Here is a 26417-nt window from a genome sequence, read left to right as displayed (position 1 = left end):
CAACTACCCCATGGCAAGGCTATCTTTACTTGAAGATGAATGAGTCAAGCTATCTTAGCTTGATGCCACTGAATATGCAAATGATAGAACTTCTTTTGTTCTAAGTCCTTGCTCACCAAGCAATCTCTGATTATAATTTGGCTTCCCACGTGGGTAGTCTACAGGGAAACAATGAGCTGGTCAGGCCAGCAGGAGTATCTGGGCCTTCTGGCAGTTAGATTTCTGACTGTAAATTAATAAATTGACATTCTCCAATGCACTAGTGTGTTAGGAGCCTGTTAGTTACATTTCCCTTGTCTAATCAACTCCAGTAGCTGATAAAATTGACTTTCAAATATGCAAAAGAGCCTAGACACTGGCCTGTTGCAAGTTACTGAGGTAGGTGCCACCAGGTGGGACTGGGTTAGATCATCAGTCAACCTTCCCTCAGACACAGCCTCAATTTCAAATCATATTTTCATCTTAACTTGTCTACTACATGAACATTTCTTTTTCTAAACATCAGTAGGCTCTTTTAACCCTCTTTAATGTTAGTGTTGCTGAGAGTTAAGTAGGCATGCTGTCAGATTAAAGATGAACATTGAAACATTGGACTGTGAAAAGTTCAAGTAGCAAATGGATCACAAAAATCTAAAAACTGTTTTAAAGTATGATCCTCTTAACAATCCTAACTCTGCCATTTCATAGTAAATATGGTTCTGAAACTACAATATATTATGCATACATTAAGATATTGTCTCCTTGCTGGGCAGTGGTGGCGCATGCCTTTAATCCCAGCACTGGGAGGCAGAGGCAGGTGGATCTCTGTGAGTTCGAGGCCAGCCTGGTCTTCAGAAAGTTCTAGGACAGGCTCCAAAGCTTCATAGAGAAACCGTCTCAAAAAAGAAAAACAAACAAAAAGATATTGTCTCCCATAAATGCTTCTTTTAAGAATAAACTATTTGACAGGTATATTAAGATGTGCTGAACTTTCATCTAATTACCAGGTTAGACCAGAAATAACTATATTCCAGGTTATTCCCAAAAAAACTGCCACTCTCCCTGCTGCTTTTCAGGTCCACCTAATGCACTTCTATTGTGGACTTCCAAATTTGGTGTTTCGAGATTTTAATAGTGTCTTCTAAATATTTTAGAAACAACATCTTGGAGAAAGTTCATCCATATGGCTCACGCCTTTAATTCTAGCATTTACGAGGGAGAGGCAGGCGGATCTCCATGAGTTTGAGGCTAGCTTGGTCTGTCTTATGAGTTCTAGGACAGCCAGGGCTAAGCAGAGATATCTTGTCTCAAAAAGAAACAACAAAAAAAGTTCACCAATATATGGATGATTGTGATCATCTACTTTTGTGTGTTTTCTACACTGCCAATAGCTTAAATAAAAAAAAAAAAATCAAAGCAGTCCGACGAACCAGAACTATGGAGCTAGGTTTTAAATCTTCCAATCAAGCTAAGATTAGAGATTTCTACACTTAAGACCACTTTAAAGTACACTTGAGGCAGTGCCAGACTGAGGTTTCTGCATGGCACTTTTACAGAACCTACACAAAAAGAGAAAGAGGAGGAATCTTGTTTTGATATTGATGCTGAGCCAGATCTTAATGGCCACAGAGACACAGTGGTATCTAATGGCTCATCCTTTCAGTTTACAGGGGTTCAGTTCCTAGGGCAGGAGAGCACTTAAAGAAGAGGAGGAGAAGCAAGACTTATGAAGCTGTTAAGTGTGTAACTGTGAGCAACTGGTTAAAAGCTTAAAATGGTGAGCCGGGTGTGGTGGCACATGCCTTTAATCCCAACCCTTGTGAGACAGAGGTGGGTGGATCTCTGTGAGTTCCAGGTCTACAGAGTGAGTTCCAGGACAGCTAGGGCTACACAGAGAGACCCTGTCTCAACCCTCACTCCAAATGCTTAAAATGAGGGCCTGGAGATAACTCTGTGGTTTAGAATGACAGCTCCTTTTGTAGAAGAATCAGGTTTAATTGCCAGCATTTATATAGTGGTTCAAAACCATCTGTAACTCTAGTTACAGGGGATCTGATGCCTTCTTCTGGCTTTGGCACTGGGCATGTATGTGAGTGGTCCATACACATAAAATAAATGTATTTTAAAATTTTTAAATGGGCCAGACAGTGATGGCATACACCTTTCATTCCAGTACTAGGGAGGCAGAGACAGGTAGATCTCTATGGAAGCCAGCCTGTTCTACAGGGTAAATTTCAGTACAGCCAGAGTTATTTTACAGAGAAACTCTGTCTCAAAAAACAAAACAAAACAAACAAAAAATAGCTTAAAATGGAATTGGAATAATGTTTTTAAAGTAGTTTTAAGATATTGCCTACTATTCATTAGCATTCATTATTCATGAACATGTCTACTACTCATTACCCAGCACAGGCGAGCCTCAATCAAATTACTTAGATGATAGATACATACCAACAACCAAACTAGGAAGCATAAGTTCAAGTCTGAATCAGTTGCCTGGGTGCACAAAGCTAGCCATATAGATAAATTTATTCAGCAGGCTGTTGCTGTTTGACCCCTCACAGAACAGAATTGTGTGCGGAAAGGGTAGAGTAAAAGGTAATAATTCTTATTCTTTTTTTTCCTTCCAGAGCTGGGGATTGAATCCAGGACCTCATGCACAGTAGACAGGAGTACTATCACTAAACTACCTAGGCCAAGGCAATTCTTCTGATAACATTTTAGGAAGTTCTTGCTCATATATTATATAAAATATACTATTCTGTGCTGGCCCAGCCTTTAGCCACTAGGAAGGATGTTAGAGGCAAGGAAGAGCTATGTATCATATTGAGAAACAATATAACCTAAATAAAAAGAAAAAGAGATATGTCTGTCTATTGTTTCAGGAAAATCTCTTCTGGGACAGGGAAGATGGCTGAGTGGATAGAGATGCCTGAGTGCAGGTCTCATAACCTGAATTCCATCCCCTATCCTGCAAGGTGACAGGAGAGAACCAATTCTTGAGTCTCTCCTCTGACATGTACTTGTGCACATGGGGACAAGCACACCTCCATTCACCCACATACACAATACATACATCACACACACTAACACACTTAATAAAAGCAGTTCTATGTTGAAACACAGTAATATAAAGAAACAAAAATATCAATTATTAATGAAGATCTGTATAGAACCACAAAAGCAAATGCCTGTTAGGTCTGCTATCACAGGGAAGTTCATTCTCAAATGAGCAAGACGAGCTCCTCATTTTCAAATCCCGTTAATGTATATTCAAATTTCAAGCAGAATGGAAGCTGGTAAACTGAAAGTCTGACATTTAAGAATCAACCACTCAGCTAGTCAGTCGTCAAATGAAAAATATTTCAATTGTCAAAAAAAGAAAGAAGCTGGCCAAGAACACAGCAAAGGCAGAATGTTTCTCTGGACTCTAATAGGGCTAGTACACAAGACAGCACAACCAGAAATCTTGCATATAAATATCTTATAAGAATATTTGAAACCTACATGGAAATAGTAGGATTTATCTTTGCAATTCTATATCTTGCTTTATCTTCATAGTACACTATGTTTTCCCCCCACATATCTAGAGTTGTAGATCATGCACTTCTTTTCTTATGGCTATGAGAACTTCTTTCTCTAATTTTTTTTTGCCAGTATATGATCCAAGGATGAAAGAAATGACTGATTAAATGCATTTAGGCTCTGACCTTCCATTAGAATGATTCCTGTTACATGCTGGACACTGTGTCAAGCACTTTTCTAGATGTTTCCTTCATTAGACTTCAGGTAAGTGCTATTTTGTGTCTGTTAATGTCAAAGCTGAAAATGCTCAATTTAAGGCAACTTTGCAAGGCTGTTTTTAAATCATTTCATGTTAGACTGAAAGAGGCACTGAGACAGGACAAGAAAAAACAGCAAGTGTACTCCGGACACTAGACCAGAACTTATTAAGTGCATAAACAGGAGCTCACCACAGTAAAGGCACCTCGTAAGAACAATTTTCTCAGAGATCTCCAAGAACCACAGCATGTTTCTAAACTTTGTTCTATGGTGAAGGATTAAAAAAATCAACACTAAGATAAAGTAGACAGACAGGAAAAAATAAAGCTTAAAATGTAGCTTAAGTAGAGTAGAATACACGGAATGCTCAGTTTTACTAGCAACACTATGATCCAGCAGAAAAACTAGAAAGCAAGCAAGTTAAATTTAATTATAAAATAAGGCCAAGCAAAATAGTCTGTCACAGGAGGTCATGTTCCTAAGCTCTGTCTTTGTGACTTTCACTGGCCAGGCCAAGACACACTCACTGTAACTACTGGAGGGCTAGGAAGCCTTCTGATCATTAAGTAGGTATTTCAAGTAACTGGTTTACTAAGTCCAATAAACAACATTAGTTATACCGGAATAAGAAAACACACATGTGTCTTCACAATGCTTTCTTATGATTTCAATTTATTATGTAGTCTTATTATACAGGACTTACTGCAAATAGTCTCTGTCTTCTATTTCTCATCAGCTTTGAGAGCCACTGAAGCCCTGAATTAAGGCTCTTAGCTCTTCACAGAGCAATGCATGGCTTTTGTGTGGGACTGGATGAAATTATATGAGGGAGTATAGGATATACCCTGGAGCTTTTCCCCAACTCAATTCAGAGTAAACAGATCTGTGCTTGGAAAGCCTAAAGTGGTGGGAAGACTAATCTTTAATTTTTGTGGGGTCACTCTATTTGTTGGCACCCTAATATCAGCATACTCCCACACCATGTAACTTCTTACCACGTTTCATGTATTGGGAAACAATTCTAAGACATCTAAGACCCGAGTCTTTCCCTGCAGTACTAGAGCACCACCTTGTGTCAGGAAACTGACCGAAAGCACAGAAAGCTGTATTTCAGATACCTTAGTTGTCCAAAGTTTTACTGTCCAGTCAAATGATGAAGTGACAAACAGATGTGAGAAGTCTACTGCTCCAACAGCCGCATGACAGTGGATTCCAGTGATGGGTCCCTGATGTCCCTCAAACATCTCACTGATTCCAGCTTTGCTATTTCATAAAAGTGAAAATGTTAGGGAACTCTCTTGTAAGTACATCACATATTTTCTGAATGTTTTAATTTATTTATTTTTTACAACAGGGTCTCACAAGGCTGAGCTGCTCTGATCTTATTATGCAGATCAGGCTAACTTCAAACTCAGAGATCCACCTCCTTTGCCTCCAGGGTGTTGATACATCACATCCAGCCAGTGTATCTTACTGTGGGTTTATATACCAGACCTTGACTTAATTTCAAACACAATTCTATGTTCACAGTTCATCAGCATGACTTATGCCAGATGTTATTGTATTCAGATTTGATAACACTACTAAAGTAGTGAGGACATTTTGGAACCACAAACACAAGAGAACTCAAAAGTACAATATTCATGGTGGTAGAATAAGGACAAAGAGATGTTGTATAAAAGATAATCTGAACTAATTTAAATTAAAAGCTTTGAAATGAAGGTGATCTGTATTAGAAATGAGGTCCAGATGCTCAATGTTTTTAAAAGACAGCTAGACAATTTCAAACAGACTAGTTGCTGGAGAAATACTAGACATTTTAACATATATAGTGACATTACTCTACCATTATCAGCAGGCTTGCACTAAAGCCCAAAGTTCAAATAAACCCAAACAGAAAACAGGTGACAGTCACATTTACAAATCTGAAGGCCAACTGTGGTACATGCATACTGCATTTCTAATTGCTGAACACAAATGCCTCCTATCAGTAACTTCTGTGAGCATATGCACATACAAATCCCTACAATATTCCTCAACCTACACAATCCATTACTCATGAATCCAAACTATTTCTGTTAAAAAAAATTAATATGGTTTAGGTGTCTGAATTTAATATGTCACAAGTCTAGGACAGGATTCTACTTAAATAAAGGGCAAGTTGTTTCAATGAGATGATTCAAGAGAATATTTTAATAACGGCTAATTCCTATCAGGTTTACCTGCCGTGGCGGCATGCTGTATATACAGAACCTTCTTCACTTCCCACAACAAAGTTGTTGACATCTCCAACAGGGAAGGACATAGATGTTACAGCTACTGCCTTTGACTGTTTATGAACCAACTCCATGCTATCCTACATAAAAAAGAAATGAGAAAATTATTTTGTAAAGCTCCAATTTTAATTCTTTATAAAAAAGCTTCTACTTTCAACTGGTTTGTAAGTTACTGTTTTAACATACTAGTAATATAAGCCTACTTCAATTAGATGAAAAAGGTTTGATAAGATATATTCAAACTATCAACACACATTTAGGTTTATAATCTGTGTAATATAAAAAACACGTAGGATATAAATGAAACTGGGGTATATATACACTTAAAAACTAACATTTACTTCAAAATTGCACATTCCTAAGTTTAACCCACCTGTGGGTGGGAAAGCATGTCCAAACTCCAGGAGCAAATTTTCCCATCAGTAGAGATGCTAATCAGGTTATGAGCATTTTGTGTTCCAACAACATTCACACAGTAGACAGGGTGCTAAAAACATGAAACAGGGTTTTCAGAGGTTATTTAAAAACAAATAAACAAACAAGAAAAAATTAGTCTAATGATGCCATTTCATATCAAAAAAGTTTTGTAACCTGACGCAGCCTCTGTTTTGTTGCTACTAGGAGCTGAACCCAGAACCTTGAGCATTGTTGGGATAGCACCCCATCACTGAGTTACTGCCTCAGCCCTGGGATTAGTTTTAGCATGACTTTGTTGCTATTCTGATGATTAACAAAAGTTTGTTTTAGAAGAGAGATGACTTCCTAAAATATGCACCCCCCCACACATACAAGAAGCATGTTCAGAACCCCGCTGCCAGATACTACTATATTGTCACCAGTGAGGGTCACAGGAGCCTAATGAAATAACTAGTTACTTACTGTGTGTGCGGCTGCTGACAGTGGAGTTCTCTGTACGGGAGTTCTTTTATTGCTACGGTTATCCCAAAGCACAATTTGGCCTGAATATGTACCACCAACGACAAGGTTTGGGTGAAATTTTGCAAATGTAGCAGACATTACAGCTGACTGCAAAGAAATAGAATTTTTGTATTTAAGATTTAAGTGGGAACCAGGTGTGGTGGCACACGACTTTAATCCTAGCACTTGGGAGGCAGAAGCAAGCCAATCTCTGAATTTGAGGCCAGCCTGGTCTACAGAGTTCTAGGATAGCCAGGGCTACACAGAGAAACCCTGTTTCAAAAAAACCAAACCAACCAAACAAAAAGATTTAAGTCGGAAAAGTCTGAGGAATTAGAAAAACAAATTACTATCTGAAATATTTCCCTCTCTACTGTTTAAGGTATTAGAAGTTTTAAAAACAATCCATTAAATTTTAATTTTGTAAGAAATAAAAAATTACAATATTTTGTGTTCACAAGTCAAATGTAATGTTTATATATTTACACAGTTATCAAACAAAGCCAAAGTTGCCTCAATCAATTACAATTTTTAAAGGAAAGCTGGCTTGTGACTGACCTGTGACTGTAATATGACAGTAAAGAAAACACTAGTTTTGGTTCAGTGTTTATTTTGGATTATGACACTATTAAGATTTTAACATATGCAATCAGAAAGAGTCACAAATTCTAACCTTTTGCTAAGTCCACTTAAAAAATCTACATCTGCTTCTGACTTCAACCACATGTTTTTACTTAAAACTATCTAGTTGCAACTCCTCAGGCCATGTCTAAGTGATTCAGTAGGCTGATGTCTAATTATATATTCAGCAATAAGTCCCCGAGAAACTCCCTGTGGAAAAGACATCTTCCAAAAGATTCCTTTTATATGGTCAATCACAATAACAGAAAGTCACAACTGCAAAGGACCTTAGGTGTGATTAAACATTATAAGAGATGTTAGGAAAATTATAAAAAGGCAGATCACATTGAACTGAGAGTGTTCAGCTTTCTGCTTGACATCTGTTTGCAAATATGGAGTGGTTTAGTAAATGCCAATCTAATGAAATCATCATGCTGACAAGAAAAGAAAAAAGGCACTTGTCTACATTCATGAATGAATCCTTAAATGTGGGAAGATGGTGGAATGGCCATCTTACCTGGCAGTGGAACACATACTCTGGGGTAGTCTTTTTGTACTTCATATTCCACACAAGGGCCACACCATCAGGCTCATGAGGAGCCTCTTCATTGTTATTATAGGAAGCCACAAGTAACTCTGGATACTGTTCACAAGAATCAAATAGAAAAAAAGTCAACAAACAATAAGAACCATTGTATTCTATCTATCAAATTGTTCTGAAAATTAACTTTATAGTTATACTTACCAAGCTGTTAGTTCAAGTTTAAATTAGCATAGTTGATTATTTAAAATGTTAAAAACAGTTCATTATATAAAGTGTTCAGTGGGCAATTAAATCAGCAAAATTGGATTTGGGCATAAAGTCCTAAATTTCAAATCTAAAAGTAGTTTCAATTCTTCCTTCCAGTGTACACACAAGTCAAAGTGATAATGGCAACATTAGAACCATCACCCATTATTATTTATTTTAAATGATATACACTGACTTAATTACAAAAGTCCTAAATCAAAATTATATGCTAATTAGAAAAAGTGAGTTTTGCTACACTTTACCTGGGATGACCAATCCAAACAGCTAACAACTCGATGCTTTGACCAACGCTCATCAAAAAATTGTCGATTTAATGATAGCTTAGCACCTGCTTGAATCTCTCTAGAAAAAGACAGTGTTATAACTTGTGTTACTTTTCATATTAACATACTTTAGGACTGTGAAAGTTAAGATCTTAGGAATTAGACATTACCCTTCTTTGTCTTCCAAATCTCTGCCACTATAATCAAAGAAGATGTTGATCTGCTCAGAAAGGGCTCTTTCTACAATTCTTGTGGAGTGGTCAAAGAAACTTAAAAATTCCTCTGAGTGTAAAATTTGTTGCTTTTCTTCTTCAGTTAGTTCATGAGGGGGAGCTGGAAAAAAACATTTTTTTTTAAAAGTATGATTTAGGCCAATCATCAAATCCTGTCAACTCACTATTACAGTTTAGATCAAGAAACGTCACACATTCTTTTTAAATGAGACTCATCTCTTTGACTTAGGGCATTCTATTCTACTTTAGTTCATAAATAATAAAACAAGTTTTAAGAGGAATAAAAAAAAACCTTAAATATGTTAGGATACCTTTGCTATCGCTCTCTTCATCTTTTTTTAAGGTTTTCTCTTCTTCAGGTTCAACAGGAGGTTTAGGAGTTGTTACATCTTCTTCCTCTTCCTCATCTGAACAAGGATGGAACAATAAACAAAGACTAGCTTAATACAAACAGCTGGCAATTCTGAGGCAGTATCTCAGAAGAATCACAACCCCCCTCAAGGTGAAACAGACCACTATAAAGACTGTATACAAACAATGGGAATTTTATCAGTACCAACTGGATGAATGGAATAGGAACTCTAGATTTTTAGAGATACCAGTGGTACCTTATCAATTTATCCTAAATTCTGTAAGATATATAAAGAAATGAATTCCTCGTGGAAGTCTTGAAAAGCTTGCAAGCATTACTATTCTAGACAGAACAACATGTGACTCCTACATAGTTCTGTACAGCATGCTGACACATTAATGTTACAGAATGAAGAAAATCAAATGTCTGAAACGGCCCACAGAGCTGGCTGCTTACTTGTGATCTGAAACCATCAGTGTCTGATGGGTCTTCCTAGGACATAAAGATGCTTACATTAACTCTCAGGTTGCTATTTGAGAGGCAGATTTTTAAGATAATAGCTTTGAGATCACATTTTCTATTCTGTCATTTTAAATTCAAGTCTCATTACCTATCACTGTATGGCAATAGCACTTAAAACAGTTTTTTTTTAATTTTAATAAAAATATTCGGAAATACAAAATGCTTATAAAACTTAAATGATCAAATCTTATAAATCCCAAACCAGCACATAGCTTAAAATAGTTTAAAAATGTTATAGAATATATAACCCTGTCTACCATCTCTTTTAGCTACAAACCGAGGTAGACTTCATGAAGAAAAACATGTATTTCTATTGCTTAAGCACATCTTAGTTGTCTATTAGGGAGTGGCAGCAGGCATCTGCAACAGAGTGTGTCTCAAGTAATGAAAGCCTATTCAATAAAGGGACTTTCCTTGTCTGTTATAGTCATTTCCCTGACCCATGTACAAAATGATCTAAAACACATACACATACAGCCTACACAAAAGAACGGTCAAGGATGGGAACCAGCTGCCAAGTCACGGTCCCAGCAGTCAGGCCAGCTGACTAGATAGCAGTAACCAGATGGCACTGCTGGGATTGTGTCTTTCTGCTGCAAGGTGGCAAGGGGGATGGCATAACATTCTTCCGCTTGACTGCTTCCAATCCTGTGTCTCTCCCCAATGGTGAGCCTGTGCAATTACCCACACTCCAGGAGCCTACAGACAAGCCTTTGCCCTGCAAACAAAACGCAGCTTGTAGACCACACCAGCTGCCAAACCACACACAGTGTTAGATTTAGAGAGCTAAGAAAATCCTTCCAACTCTATAGTATAAGCAATAAAATATAACTGTACCTGTGCACAGAAAGCTTTAAATGACACTGTATAACGCATACAATGATACAACCTCCAACTTAATCAGAATGATAATGACGTATGCCAATCCTACATTACTTGAAATTGAGCGATTTTTACGTCTGACAAGTTTACAGAACTGGGATAAATGGCACAAGTGATTTCAATATATGCTCATACTTTTGAACCAAATGGTGAAGGTTAAAATTTTTCCTTTCAAGGGCCTCAATCAGCCACAAAGGAAAACAGTAATCACTGTCTTTTCAGCCAGCCCAACCGCATTTGTCAGCCCTTTCTCCGTCAATGCAGCCAGAGCAATCAACCTGCCAAACATTCAGAATGGAAAAACAATCTGAAAATACAGGGTATAATGCACCTGCCAGTGAAAATGGCCATTTCAAGAAAAGCTAGTGATCTCAGTGACCCTGCTGAGGAGGCGGTGGCGCAAAGGGGAAAGAACACGCAGAAGAATTCTTAGTGATCGCCACTCTTCTGCACACTGACACTTCCTTACAAAGCATGCCAATTACAGCTTTTGTGCTACTTAAAAAATGAAAGCTTTTTTGGGGCAAAATAATCACAGAGAGAAACAGAAAGACACTACTCCTTCTTAGATGAATTCTCATACACAAAGGGTTATTAATCTGTAAACTGTGTCTGATGGTGACTCTCTACCTGTACTGTTCCAACATTAGGATGTGACTGCCATAGAGTGATCTGCAGGGATACGGAAATGAAATAATTTAATTACATTTACTCATAAGTTGACTTCTAGAATAACAGGAGATCCTATTTTCATGAAAAATTTAGTATGAGTGCTGCTCCTATAGCACTGTGAGTTTCTTTCTTTTTTACATTTAGAGTGAGAAAAGAACGTAGCTCAGTTTTTGCTAATACTATCAGTTTAACTAATCAATTCTATTAACTAGCAGGTTCACTGTGTGTAAATTCTAAAATTAAGGACAAGTCATTCTCAAGCATGGTAAATTATAATTGGAGGCCTCCTGTCTCTTCTACCTCTACTCTGTTGTATTATACCATTTCCAAAGACAGGTGTCAGTATATTTTAGTGCTAAGTGACCTTCTGATAGTCATATTTAACAGAAAGGCTCTTGTTTACAGACATTCTTTCCTTCTGAAATATTAAATGTAGATCAAGTACGTTTGCTGCTGATCTGTGTCTGTCTGTACATAACATATGCTAAGCCACACTGGAGCTGGGTGGTTAGCAGCAACTCTGTAAGCATACCTCTTGGAATTTTATTTTAGACTCAATGAACATATGTCCTTTTCTACAATGATTAAATATGGACTTAAACTGTAATTAGTACTTAAATCAACCTTCAGAAAGGTCACTAAACTAATTTTCCAAGAATATAAAAGTAAACAATAGGCTGCTTAAAAAAAAATCTACAAAGTGAAGCCAGGCAGTGGAGGCACACACCTTTAATCCCAGCACTGGGGAGGCAGAGGCAGGCAGATCTCTGTGAGTTCAAGCCCAAGCTGGACCGACAGCCTCCAAAACAATATAGAGAAACCCTGTCTCCTAAAACCAAAACAAAAAAAAATCTACAAAATGAACTATTTTTGTTATAAAACATATCTTAAACACACACACTCAGGAGGCAGAGGCAGGCGGATCTCTGTGAGTTCGAGGCCAGGCTGGACCGACAGCCTCCAAAACAGAGAAACCCTGTCTCGTAAAACCAAAAAAAAAAAAAAACAAAAACAAAAAACCAAAAAACAAAACAAAACAAAACACACACACACACACACACACACACACACACACACACACACACACACACACACACACACACGTACATTTCTCTGGAGCCAAAATGCCTTCTTTCACAGGACCACTAATGTGGTCTCAAATCCAATGCCACAGTTGTAAAGATTGTCTCAGACACTCCCTGTTATGTGGTAAGCTATAACATACTTAAAAGTGGAAGACTGCCATGCCACATCAGTTTGATGATGAATATTCATTACTCCATGCTAAGTGGTTAACTCCATGCTTTCCTTGACAGAGAAGCTAAGGTTACAGACTGAGCAGTAGAGAGTGCAGAGAGATAGCAGTTACTTTCAGAATGACACATCTCTTATCAATGCACGCTAAAACTAGGTTTAATGAACCACTGAATTTTTACTTTGAGTTAACACCAAAATTGTGATGCATTTTGGTGAGATGAAAAGTGTTCTGTAAATCAAGCTGTACCTAGAGACAACACCAAGGAATGAAGTTCTGGTTGCTAGAATAGTCAGCAAAGCAGTGGGTTAATCGGTGAAATCATCTGTTAAATGGGTGGCTTCTGCTAAACAGAAGGAAGGTGTCTTCCTAACAAGGTCTCTCATTTACATGTCATTCATACTTAATATATGTTTAAGAAGTCATAAACTATACTTCTGAATAATTCTACAATAGCCACATTTAAATAGTAGTATGCAAGAGTTTAGAATATCCATAATAAACAGACACTGCAACTTATAAATCCATCACTTATAGTTTTAATATAAAGTTAATAAATTCTATCACTAGTGCATTGCTGTTCAGGAAATATAATTGTTGGCAACCAGTTCATTGTTAGCTTTATATATTGACATATAACCTTTTAAGATGATTTAATATCATGATGAATTCCTAACTTACATCAGGAAATTTGTTGCTCATAAAATCGATTCAACTTACAAAAATTCAAGTAACGAATAAGCCTGTAAACATCAGCAACAATCATTCATTTAAAAATCCAGACCAGACAGGAATAATTTTCCCTTAGTATTTTCTAAATAACCTTAAAATTTATTCATTTACTTATTACTTATTTAATACGTGTTGTATGTGGGCAGGTACAAGCCTGAGCCCATGTGTGTCACAGTGCACATGTGGATGCCAGAGAATAACTTGTAGGGGTTAAGTCTACCATGTGGGTCTTGGGATCAAAGTCAGTTGTCAGAGTTGGCAGCAAGTATCTTTACCCACTGAGCCATCTTGCCCACCCCTATACATCTATCATCTTACACCTTGAAATCAAATGCCATTTAATATAACCTTCAATGAAGCAAAGTTGTATCAGAGTATTGATAAGATTTATTCCTTTTTGCTGGGCGGTGCATCTCTAATCCCACCACTTAAGAAACAAAGGCAGGTGGATCTCTGAGTTCAAGACTAGCATGGTCTACAGAGTCAATTCCAGGACAGCCATGGCTACACAGAAAAACCCTGTCTTGGGGGCGGGGGGGGTGCGATATGAAGATTCATTTCATTCTTGCTTTATTTATTTATTTATTTATTTATTTATTTATTTATTTTTGTCGTCCTGAATTTTAATCACAAGTATTTTGAATTTAGATACAATGTTTGGGAGGAAATAAATATTTTAGTTTACGAGTATGACTGTTTTACCTGCATATATGTCTGTGCGGCATATGTGCAGTACTTGTGGAAACCAGAAGAGAGTGTCAGATCTCGCTAGAACTGGAGCTAGACAGTTGTGCTCAATGATAGCTGGAGTGCTGGAAATCAAACTCAGGTCCTTAGAGCAACCAGTGCTCTCAGCCATATCTCTCCAGCCCTCTCAAAATAGCTTGTTTAAGTAGAAAATTTGGATTTTATTTTGAATTGGTATTGTTAGTAATCCACTTAGCTGTGATCTCATTAAGTATTACTTTTTTTTTCTGGGCCATAGTTTTATTCAGATTTAAATTCTTCAGTTCAAAATTAAGAACAAATGATATCATTATATTTATACTCTCACATATTAAAGGTTAAAGCTAAAATTATTAACTAGAAGGCCCACAAATTTGGTCTATTAGTAGGAAATGTGGATTCTAGATAGTAAGATTATATGACAAAAGGTTACAAGTTGTTTTATCAATCTTCTGTACATTATAAATGACAATCAACATTAATATCTGTTCAATAAATCAAGAAGCTATAGGTCAGAAGTCCCTCCACATATAAAGTGGTTTTTGTTTTTTTTTTTTGGTTTTTTTTTTTTTGGTTTTACAACAGGGTTTCTCTGTATTGTTTTGGAGGCTGTTGGTCCAGCCCGGCCTCGAACTCACAGAGATCCACCTGCCTCTGCCTCCCGAGTGCTGGGATTAAAGGCATGCGCCACCACCGCCCGGCTAAAGTGTATTTTTGTTGTTGTTGTTTTTTTTGAGACAGGGTTTCTCTTTCTCTGTATTGCTTTGGAGGCTGTCCTGGAACTCACTCTGTAGTCCAAGCTGGCCTTGAACTCACAGAGATCCATCTGCCTCTGCCTCTCGAGTGCTGGGATTAAAGGTGAGCACCACCAACGCCCAGTCACATATAAGGCTGAGAGGAGGGCTGCTCTGCTTATAAACCCCAGGGTTTCTCTCACTGCAGACCAAAGATGTAAATAAACCAGCTGGACAGGTTAAAGGGCCTTTTTGGATGTCTTTATAGTTGAAATCTTTTCTGTAATTAAAACACAAAAATACAACAACAAAAATCCACACTGAAGAGGTGGATAAGAAAAAAATGCTATTTTCAAGAGTTAACTTTTAAAAGGAAAAGGCAGAAAGTAAGAGTGTGCCTGTGGGCACCACTCTTACCATTTGGAAGCTGCCTGCAGAGAAGGGAATTGACTGAGGTCACATGGTCTTAGTCAATTTCATTCACAGTAGGTGCTTTAAGATAGCCACGCACCTTGATTCAGAAACTGTACCACTAATTCACAGAGTAAACTTACAGGAAGGCGATAGCTAGACTAGAGAAAAACAAAGTGAAATAAAACTGCCTTTTAAAAGGGCGGGCTTAGCCATCTGAGCAAAAGGGAGGTTGGTAAGCCTTAAGACCAGTTTTCACTCACATTACACCTGTACTGATCATACTGCCTTCTGAATTTACTGCTACACTCCAGTTGTGAGAGTAAATTTGTTTTTCACGGCGAACTTCTTTTTCTCAGATAATTACAATTAAAAAAATATGCTGTGCTGGGGCTTGAATCCAGTGTTGCATAAATGCCAGGCAAACATGCTACCAGGAAACACCACTCAGTCCCTTAAGTAATTGTTAAATGGTAACCATCTGGGCTGAGTGTGAGGCGTCTGAATTAAAGCAATGAATGTGGTTAAACACAAAGCGTTTTCATTATAAAAGTCTCATTTAATGATTTTTCTTCTTGCCTCTAGAACTTCTTCAACACAGGAATGAAATTTAATGTCATAAAATTAATTGCAATGACATAAAAACCAAATTATCTAACTTTGTAAGCAGTTGCAAAGGTTATGAATGGCTTCACAGTATGAGAATATGCTTCTCATTCTTCGTCACTTGGATACTCCAAGCTCCAAAGCACAAAACCAAGGAAAAGGTGAAGTTCGCCTTCATGTACAGATAGCGGACACTCAATAAACTCAATGAACACTTGCTAGACTGCAAATCAACAGATATGCACTTCTATAAGATGAACCTCTACATCTACTCTCCACAGGAAAACTTTAAAGGGTGGTGAAGTGGATGAACCCTCCAGAATAGGCTCCGTTCACCCATCGTGCCGCTTCAATTCTGTCAGTGGTGAAAAATTCTATTAATTATCAGTGAAAGGGCTTTGGCGCTTACTCATTATCTGGAGGTTATCACTAAAATGATACTACTCTCATGCAGACACACCAATGAGCTATCTGAACCACACTCTCCTTTTGAATGAAGTGTTGCTAAACTACAGTTCTAAACCAATAAACGTGGCACTTGTGATCAGTATTTTTTAAAAAGGAGGTATGGTGAGAAAAGAGAAGGTATTAAAAAATTTATTATCTATCTATAGCTGTTTGTATTGGACTGTAATAAAAGTTAAAACTCCTTAGTATAGGTTACTATCATAAAAACACAAAGTTTACTGTTTACATAAGAGACAATGTATATCTTAGAATTGGTTACACATGGTTTGGAATAGTAGTTACTAGCTGACAATCACCTCTTTTTTTTTTTTTTAAGCTTCTTTGTGTGCAAATAAGAATCAAGGCTTGGCTGTAAAGATGGCTCAATGACTAACACTAGTTGCTCTTCAGAGGTCCTGAGTTCAATTTCCAGCAACCACATGGTAGCACAACCATCTATAGTGGGATCTGATGCCTTCTTCTGGAATAAAGGTGTACATGCAGATAGAGCACTGAAACATTATTATGTAACAATGTTCTGTCTGCATGTATGCCTGCTCATTATAGATGGTTGTGAGCCACAATGTGGTTGCTGGGGATTGAACTCAAGACCTCTGGAAGAACAGTCAGTGCTCTTAACCTCTGAGCCATCTTTCTAGCCCACAATAAATAAATCTTTAAGAAAAAAAAAAAAAAGAATCAAGGCTTAACGGTTGTTGCATTGTGTATGAATAGGCGCGCGCACGTGTGTGTGTGTGTGTGTGTGTGTGTGTGTGTGTGTGTGTGTGTGTATGTGTGTGTGTGTGTGTGTGCGCGCGCGCGCGCGCGCGTGCACGGGCATGCTCACAGAAGCCAGAAGAGGGCATCAGATATCCTGGATGAAGAGTCCCAAGATGTTGTAAATGACTCAATGTGGTAACTGGGGTCCTCTGGAAGAGCAGCAAGTGCTCTTAAACATTAAGTCATCTCTCCAGACCCCAGCTTGCAAGGTTTAGGTGAGAGGACTTAGAAGAAACACAATGTCTGATATATAGTGAGCACAGGGCGGTTAGAATTTTTAGCCACTGATTTAAATAGAATTTCAAAAATTCTCAAAATTTAAGCATTTTGACAACTATTATAAACAAATAGCTTCAATAATATACTTAAGAGATGCTGGCAGATTCAATTTAGTTCAGGATTCAGAGAGCCACAAAGAACACAAAGAAAGCACATGCTTATGTCTCTACAGTGATAGAAAATGGAACTTAAGAAGGTTATCCAGTAGACTCTACAATGGTTTCACTGCTGAGCATAAGAACACATAGTAATTGGGTATACTCAACAAATACTGGACTAATCATACCTTCTCATCCAAATTTCATCAATAATTAGTTAATACTTGAAAACAATATATTTCTCAGCAGTTACTTCCATCATGAAACAAGAAAATTAAATATCCCAGGTAAAACTTGTTTTCCTAAGCAGGCTACGATGATTAACATTTCTTTAGGTATACAGTGAGTATCCACCACATGCTACACACAGCACCATAGCAGTAAGAAGCAGGTCCTAGGCCCATGGAAAAGTTGGCAAAGCTGAAGTATAATAATGTTAAACACCTCTTACCCTACATAACTCCAAAATGGAAGGAAAAAAACAAAACAAAATAAAAAGGTTTTATCTAGAGCTTGTGGGCTCTCAACTTATCTGAAAATTTAAAGATAAACTAAATATTAGGCAAAATTTTCACACTTGATTTTCTATGAATTCAATAGGAAAAAATGTTCCCTATTCTTAGAAGGGTAGTTTATAATGGGCCCACAATTCCTTATGCAAAATTCCCAAACTGTCAACAGCTCCAAAATACTAAGTTATTTACTGGCTAACCCTGACATGATCATAAGAAAAGCAATTATTATTTATCTCATTTGGTATGTTTATATCTTTATTTCTGAAACATCAATGTCCAAGATGATGGTTACAAAATTACAAATACATATATATGTGTGTATATATATATCTGTGTGTGTGTGTATGTATGTATGTATGCATATCTAAACCAAAGGTTTTAGATCAAGATTATGGTCTTACATTCAGAATCTTATTTAAGTCTCTTTTATGTGTAACATTAATTCATTATTTAGCTGGAAAAAAAACCCTCATATTTCTTTGTGCTTGAGTCATTAGCTATTAAATGCTACTTTAAAAATTAACCCTCTTAAGCCGGGCGTTGGTGGCGCACGCCTTTAATCCCAGCACTCGGGAGGCAGAGGCAGGCGGATCTCTGTAAATTCAAGACCAGCCTGGACTATCAAGCGAGTTCCAGGACAGCCTCCAAAGCCACAGAGAAACCCTGTCTCGAAAAAACCAAAAAAAAAAAAAAAATTTAACCCTCTTAAAAAATAGTGCTCAGGTTTAAGAGCCAAGGGACTCTATATTCAATATAAGGATCTATCCATTGGGCCTGGAATTGCACCCATGTTAAAGGCTACTCAATCATCAACAGAGTCCTTAAATTACAAGGGGAAGCTTAAGAATTAGGTCTATACATGTTCATGTGTTTGCTTCTGTGGTACTTGGAATTGAACCCAGGGCCTTATGAATGCTAGGCAAGCACTCTACCAATGAGCTTTATCCCCAGCCCAAGATTCGTTTGAATAATAACAACAGTATTATCAGAATACATTATATTGTACAGAAAATAACTTACTTCCTTCACTATGGCACACAATCTCTTTTGGAAAAAAATATGTTTCACACAGAAATACACAATAAGCTTTTCTACTTCTCAAAGTACACATTAGTGACAAAATGAAGACTGTGAACTTAAGTTTAAATCAACAACAACAACAAAAAAGCCAGGAAATAAAAACTTTAAACAACTTTTTAATAATTTATTTTTATTTTATGTGCATTTGTGCTTTGCCTGCATGTCTGTGTGAGAGTGTTAGAGTCCCTGGAACTGGAATCACAGACAGCTGTGAGCTGCCAGGTGGGTGCTGAGAACTGAACCCAGGTTCTCTGGAAGAGCAGCCAGTGCTCTCAACTGCTGAGCCATCTCTTCAGCTTCTAAAATTCTTAAATAAACAAATAAATGAAACTCAGCAAATGTTTGAGTGGCTACATTAATTTAGCTATGTGATTTTTTTTAATCTGTGAGTTCGTTACAATGTGATTTTAAAAAGATATATAAATATAGAAACTGTGAAGCATTATTAGTTTTATAATGGTTCTCTAAGAAAATGTCAAAAGTAAGGCTAGGAGGAGAGCTCAGTGGGTAAGAGTTCTTGCTGTGGCAAGCAAGTATGAAGACCAAAGTTCAAACAACCAGGGTCCACTATTAAAAATAAAAAAAGTCAGGTGGACCACAAGTGCCTGTTGACTCCAGTGTTACGATGGACAGGAACAGGGTAGCTGGGGCTTGCTAGCTGCCAGTATAGGTCCAGGTTCAATCAGGCAGAACCCATGTCCAGGCAATTGAGGCAGAGTGATACAGCAAGACACCCATCCTCCTCTGGTCTCCATGTGCATGCATGTGTGCGTGTGCCACACTCTCACCCCCTAAATGCAAAACATGAAAGAAAAAGAAAAGGCTGGGCAGCAGTGGCGCACGCCTTTAGTCCCAGCACTTGGAAGACAGAGGCAGGCGGATCTCTGTGAGTTTGAGGCCAGCCACAGCTGCCTGGAACTGTTTTTTTGAAATCCTGTCTCAAAAACAAAACAAAACAAGAAAAAACCCAAACCAAAAACAAACAAACAAACAAAAAAAACAAATCTACTTGCTTAACACAGTCTTAACGACAGTCACATTAAGGTCAGACACTCACCTTCTTTGGGTTGAGCTGTAACTGGGGTCTGAGTCTCCTTTGTATATGTGACGATTTCTCGAGGGGGAAAGTCCACTTGAGTAATTTTGGCCATTCCAAGTTTAATAGGTCCTCGTCTAAATGAGTGCATATAAATGTTTTTAATTTTAAATACAACAAACGATAAATTTTAATTACATCAATCTTGCTATTTTGAAAAATAAGAGTTGAACATTCATGTGTATCTAGCACTGAAATTTAAAACCCTGCTTTACTAGAGAAATGTGAGGTGAACAATGAATTGGCTGTAGAACAGACAAAAGATACCTCTGAATCACTCAGGGAACTTATTTTTCATTTTCAAAAGGCGAGTAGTGTCAATTCTTAGGGCAAGTGTATGAGTAGTAACAGTTTGAGAGGACAGCAGTTTCAGAATGGACTACTAACATGCTAGGTAGGCTGTGAGGACGAACAATTATGATCCCAGACATTCTTGAAGGGTCAATGCCTCACCCAGTCCTTGTTTAGTTCCAGTCGCCATTTCCAGATTCTGACTTTAAGACTGAAAGGTTTCTGTTGAAAGACTTTTCTCTTTAAACAAGCTTTTACAGTGTGTGTGTGTGTGTGTGTGTGTGTGTGTGTGTGTGTGTGTGTGTGTGTGTCTGTCTGTCTGTCTGTCTGTCTGAGGACAACTTTGAGAGTCACTTCTCTCCATCACCTTTATGTAGGTTCAGTTGGCCAGGCTTGCATGTTGCATGGCAAGCGTCTTTACCCCAAGCCATCTCAACATCATAGAAAGTCATTTGTTCTACTTCTCACGTTTGGTAGACACTAGAATAATCATATCAGTGTGGACTTTAAAATTAATTATTTGATTTTTTTCAATCTCTACATAGTCAATATTGTCTATGGTTTATAGTGAACAAACTAAGGTTGAAAAATTCTAAGCCTAAAGTAACAGGTTTCTTGAATATAATCAAACTACAGAAGTCACAGCTGGTTTAACGAAATGGAGGAAATAAGAGGAAAGTTGAAATATAAACCAAAAGAAAAACACTTCTTTTTAGCTATTCAGGGAATTTTCAGTTGGTTATTAGGTACTTAAATTACAAACTAAAGTATACTTCCAAATGCCAAAAGTTTTTAATCTTGAAAGGACATCCAAAATAGACGTTGTTGCAACTCCCTACTATCGGAAATAAATGCCTCACATTTCATAAACATCTTTTTCAATATATGTCACTATTAATACATATTAATATGTTCCCATTTAACAACTATATTAGATTCTTTATAAAAATGAAATAAAATTACCACACTGAAAAAATTAATTGTGAGCCAGGCATGGTGGCACATATTTGTAATCCCAGTACTTGGGAGATGGAAGCATAGGATTCAGTAGTTTGAGGCCAGTCTAGCCTACACAAGACACCATCTCAAAAAAAAAAAGAAAATTAAAAAAACAAAACAAAATTCTTGTTCTACGGTGCTACACGTGAGCCAGGAAACATTTAATTTGGTTTCTACTTCAGAAATAGCTTAGCCATTGAGGGAGGAGTATCTTCAAATAACTAAATGGTAAAATTTAAGGATACTTGAAGCAATCTAGAGTAGTTTAAGAATAAAGTTTGAAATATGAATTTCATCCTCTTGATTTTTAAGATTCAGACTATTGAAGTATAAATCACTTGCTTACCTTGAAAGAAAAGGAGGGCAGGCTAACAGTATTAGGAATAAATTACTAACTTGAAAGCATAATAAACCCAACAGCAAAAGAAAACAACATATTTTAAATTCTAAGACTTTATAGAAGGGCAAGGGTAATAGCTCATTTCTCCAAAAGCTACATTTACTAAAAATAAGGAAAAAATGGGAAGGAAGAGGGACGGGAAGATGACCAGTGTTGCCAGAGAGAGATCTTCTGGCAGAAGCTCACAGACTTTTCCTATATGTAATCCAAGGCTTATTTATTCTTGCTTCAGATGCAATGCTCAAGTATATGGTTGCATATTTCAGAAGCTGCAAATTACCAAGGGAAAAGAGCTATCTTAGTCAGGTACACAGCAAATATATTTTATTTGTTTTGGAGCCTAGAATGAGTGAACGAACCAGAGACACAATAAGTATAGAGACTAACATATCTTGTTCCTTTCAGGACTTTAGACTCACTGATTAATTTTGTTATAGAAAAATTAATTTTCATATCAAGTAACTCAAAAATATTCAATTGCAAGGATTAATTATTCAATTAAAAGGATAAATGAGATGTCACAGTAAAATATAACTCCTGTCTTAATTAGAAATTTAAGTAAGGTAAAATTAGGACAGTTTCACAAAGAACCAAATGAACTATTAGAGAGAGAAGGTAATAAATCTATGCAATACCCCAAATCGGAATCTGAGTGAAGCTGAAGAACTGATGGATCTGTATCCCAATGCAGCGTCCTAAATGGTTGTAGGACAACCATGAAGCATTAGTGAAAAAGGTCAGAAGTTAGTCAAGCAAATGCATTCTGTAAATTGCTAATGCTAAAGTACTATTCACAACTAAGAATTATATGTGTTGGTTAGTAAGACCAAAACAAAACCTTCCCACTAGGTATCACTCCAGTGCTCTAGTGCACACAATAAGCATCAAGCTGGTTAAAGATTCAGGCACATAACCCAGAATCACTCAGTGTATCTTCAGAATGGGGGAAATCAGTATTGTACAATAAAGGGACACGAACAGCTAAAGCACACAAACCAATATACATTATTTATGGATGGTAAACAAGACAGACTATGAAAGAGTTAAAAGGAGTTTTAAGATTCCTAATGAAAAAAACGATTGGTAAAAATATTTAACAGATTCTAATCTTGCCCAAAGCTTTAAATGTGTGCAGGAAATTGCCATACTGGTAAAGGAAATGAGTCAACACATAAGCCTTTTGGTAAGAAAATCAAGACTATTCCACTGGGATACAAAATAGCTAATGTTTCCAAAGTGTGACCTTGCTGTAATTCTTGGGTTAAGCACTGCCTTGGGCTTATATGTCACTGCTTTAGAAAAGAGGTAAAGATTTCTGTCTTTAGAAAAAAAAAAGATTTTTCCCTTCCAAAAGGATTTATCTAACTTTTGTAGAATCTCAACCCTAAATAAAGTCAGTGCTGTTTTAGCACTGCCTAATGGGTAAATAAATATCTTATATCTGGTCTTTTCCACGTAAGATAAATTATCAGAACAAAAAGTACTTTATCACATTGACATTCTTGTATGTTAACAATACTTACAATGTTCACAGCTCCATACCAAGGGATAAGTGCAGCTCTACATTTAGTACTAGCATTTTATGGGATATCTGCTTCTCATTTACACAAGTTATAGAATACACAGCTAGGTTTAGCTCTATCATTTTTAATCAACAAACGACTTCTCAGTTTGCCTAAAGAATTTATCAACAAAAGACAATTAGATGAAATAAGAGAAATACTTCCTCTTATGAGGAACGATCTTGGGATTTTAAACAGGGTTGTATGCATGCAATGAAGAAAAGAGGGCACAGTGAAGACTTACTTTGTATTGAGCAATGAACAGTAACAAACTTAGGCTTTGTTAAACCAAAAGCAGTTCGATGAGATGGTCTCCAAGGAATGTTCTACCAACAGTCTCTATATTATAGAAGGGCTCTAGCTGACCAATAACATAAACCTCCTTGTTGAGAATGTCACTACAGTCTAACATTGGGCAAAACTTCATATTGGAATATAGCCAGTACTAAAAAAATACACCATTCAAAATATGTGGTCATATATATTAAAAGGTTCTTTAGAGATAAAAAGTACAGTCCTAATTCTTAGAAATAAACTGATCAAAAATAGAAAAAAGGAATAAGCAAGGTTTGCCCAACTGAATAACTATCTCTTAAATTTTAGAACAAAAGTGATTAAGAAAGTAAACAATGAAATACAACTTCCAACATGCAAAATTGAACAGCGCATCCTTTTATACTCATAAATTATCAGCAGTAGCAACAGAAATTTTTATCATTTAAACAGTTACTCAACAGTATCCTATGTTATAGTGTTGACTCTGTCTTTTCCTGCTCTTTATATGGACTAGTCTTAGATGATGCTGGCAACAAATGCAGCTGAGTCACAGGTCCGCCTTACACATCTTCATGCGTTTCCTGGGACATTTGCTCTCACTCTTCCATCATCACTTCTGCTCAGGAGGAGCTCATTTCATTTCATTTCAGATCTGAGTACTCTATTTAAATGCCATGTATTTAGAAACGCATTATTTTACTACTGTTTTAAGCATCTACAAATTATCTTCCCATTATGAACTTGGAGATGAATCAACAAAATTCAGGTTTCTAACTGTACGTGTAAAATAGGCAAACAGCCCTCTTGAAAGTTATTTCACAGGACAGTGAATTAAGATTTAAAGGTTCTTTTCTTTCCTGCTAAACTTACATAAAAACTGTTTTCTTTCTTTAATAAGAACAAACACCTTGCCGGGCGGCGGCGGCGCACGCCTTTAGTCCCAGCACTTAGGAGGCAGAGGCAGGCGAATCTCTGTGAGTTCGAGACCAGCCTGGTCTATAAGAGCTAGTTCCATGACAGCCTCCAAAGCCTCAGAGAAACCCTGCCTGGAAAAACCAAAAAAAAAAACAAAAAACAAAAAACAAAAAAACAAAAAACAACAACAAAAAAAACCTTTAAAGTTATCAAGTTACTTGTTATCTTATTTTACAGTAAGTCATAAAATACACTTTACATGAAGCACAGATACATAATCTCCTTTGAGCATTCTGAAAAAGCATCTTTAATGACACAATCACTAGAATGGCACTCTGTGAAAGCAGAGAATTATCTTATGTGGTAATCTACCATAATTAAGACAAAGCTGGCAATTTGATGAATATCTTTTTGTTCCACAGTTTTCTCACCAGTACTTACTTCCCATACCAATTAACAATAGCCCAAACAAAGCATCTCTAGTAGTTTCTGGGTTACTCACTGAGGATGAAATTTTTAAACTCACATTAACTTTAAAAATTAAGTAAACATTACACAGTACCTTTAAAAACAAATTTACTGACAATGCTTTAAAATAATCCCTTTATTCCTATTTGAAACGAGGAACAATGAGCTCAAGTATAGATTATTTAAATAAAAAATATGTACTACTAAAGAATCTAGAAAATACAGCAACTTATGTTGAGAAATATTTTCACTGTTATAATATTGGTTATAGAAGAAAAAAGTCAACTCCCCCCCCAAAAAAAAGAAGAGGAAAAAACCCTTTTACTTGAAAATACCAGTTGCTTATTAGATATTTAAAGGAATAATGACATATTCAAGTAGAAGAGTGTGGAAATGCCAGACATGGTGGCACACACTTTTTATCCTAGTGCTCAGGAGGCAGGGGCAGAGGCAGGTGAGTCTCTGAGTTCCAGGCCAGCCTGGTCTACAGAGCGAATTCCAAGCCAACCAGGGATACATGGTGAGACCATGCCTTAAAAACAAAAACAAAACAAAAAGCATGGAAACATAATCCAAATAGCTGTACCCCTAAAAATTAATTTAGATTAAATTGCCTTCACAATGTATATTTTATAGAGTAATATTACTTGTCAAAAGAAATCTTTCTTTTTTTCTTAAATAAGAGTTATCATTTATCTGCAACAATAGTATTGCTAGATTTGTCTCTTTTGGAAAGCACATGTCAGTTGCAGGCTGACTTTATTTTTATGTATGAGTGTTATCCTGCATGTATGTCTATGCAGGACATGTGTTCCTGATACCAGCAGATCAGAAGAAGGCATCAGCTTCTCTAGAACTGGAATTAGAGATGGTTATGTGTCACAACATGGGTGCTGGGAACTAAATCTAGGTGTGCTTAGCTGCTGGCACCTCCCCAGACCATTTCTGTTTCTTTTAATTGTTAATGATAACCTGATTATTTCAGAACTGAATATAGTGTTGCCTTTTTGGACCACCCAGTCTCTTTTATTTGCAGGGTGTGTTGTGGGGTTTTTGTTTATTTGGTTTTCTCTCTCGGAGTTAACTGTCTATTTTTATCTTTAATAGAGGGGGACACATGCACAGGAAGAAAAGATGGTAAGTCTTAATAACCTTTTTTCTTGTAGTGCTGAGGATCGACAGCTAGGGCTTTGCACATGCTAGGTGAGTCCTTATCCTTGAGCTATAACCTGGCCTTTAAAAGAATGCTAAGATGTTTTCCAAGAGACATACATATTTAACTTTGGTCCCAAATAAGGGTTCTGAACCAACTGACGATTTTGACCTGTGGTGTTTTCTCTTGTTTCAGCTGTAATAAAGGGGGTGCTGGTAAACACAAGCCACACACAAGGCCACAGAGAGAATTGATAACATTTTCCTCGATATGACTTTTAGA

At 36.9% G+C, this 26417-nt stretch overlaps 1 protein-coding gene across 5 annotated transcripts in view; it reads right to left on the bottom strand.

Annotated features, from left to right (window-relative positions):
* Positions 1-26417, bottom strand: part of Dync1i2 (dynein cytoplasmic 1 intermediate chain 2) — a 55240-nt gene that overhangs the window by 10364 nt on the left and 18459 nt on the right. For 3 of the 5 annotated variants that reach the window (XM_040745555.1, XM_040745554.1, XM_040745556.1), the window contains 10 exons: positions 22397-22456; positions 20033-20148; positions 9196-9291; positions 8822-8984; positions 8631-8730; positions 8095-8220; positions 6918-7064; positions 6412-6525; positions 5985-6118; positions 4881-5025 (listed from right to left, as the gene is read on the bottom strand). In XM_040745555.1, coding sequence (XP_040601489.1) covers positions 4881-5025; positions 5985-6118; positions 6412-6525; positions 6918-7064; positions 8095-8220; positions 8631-8730; positions 8822-8984; positions 9196-9291; positions 20033-20148; positions 22397-22456 — 1201 coding nt within the window. The remainder of the gene's footprint in view (positions 1-4880; positions 5026-5984; positions 6119-6411; positions 6526-6917; positions 7065-8094; positions 8221-8630; positions 8731-8821; positions 8985-9195; positions 9292-20032; positions 20149-22396; positions 22457-26417) is intronic. The other 2 variants (XM_040745557.1, XM_040745558.1) reach the window with 1 other exon arrangement.

The sequence above is a fragment of the Mesocricetus auratus genome, unplaced genomic scaffold (assembly GCF_017639785.1).
Source record: "Mesocricetus auratus isolate SY011 unplaced genomic scaffold, BCM_Maur_2.0 Super-Scaffold_100004, whole genome shotgun sequence".
Classification (NCBI taxonomy): Eukaryota; Metazoa; Chordata; class Mammalia; order Rodentia; family Cricetidae; genus Mesocricetus; species Mesocricetus auratus.
This window is presented reverse-complemented; position numbering and strand designations above follow the sequence as displayed.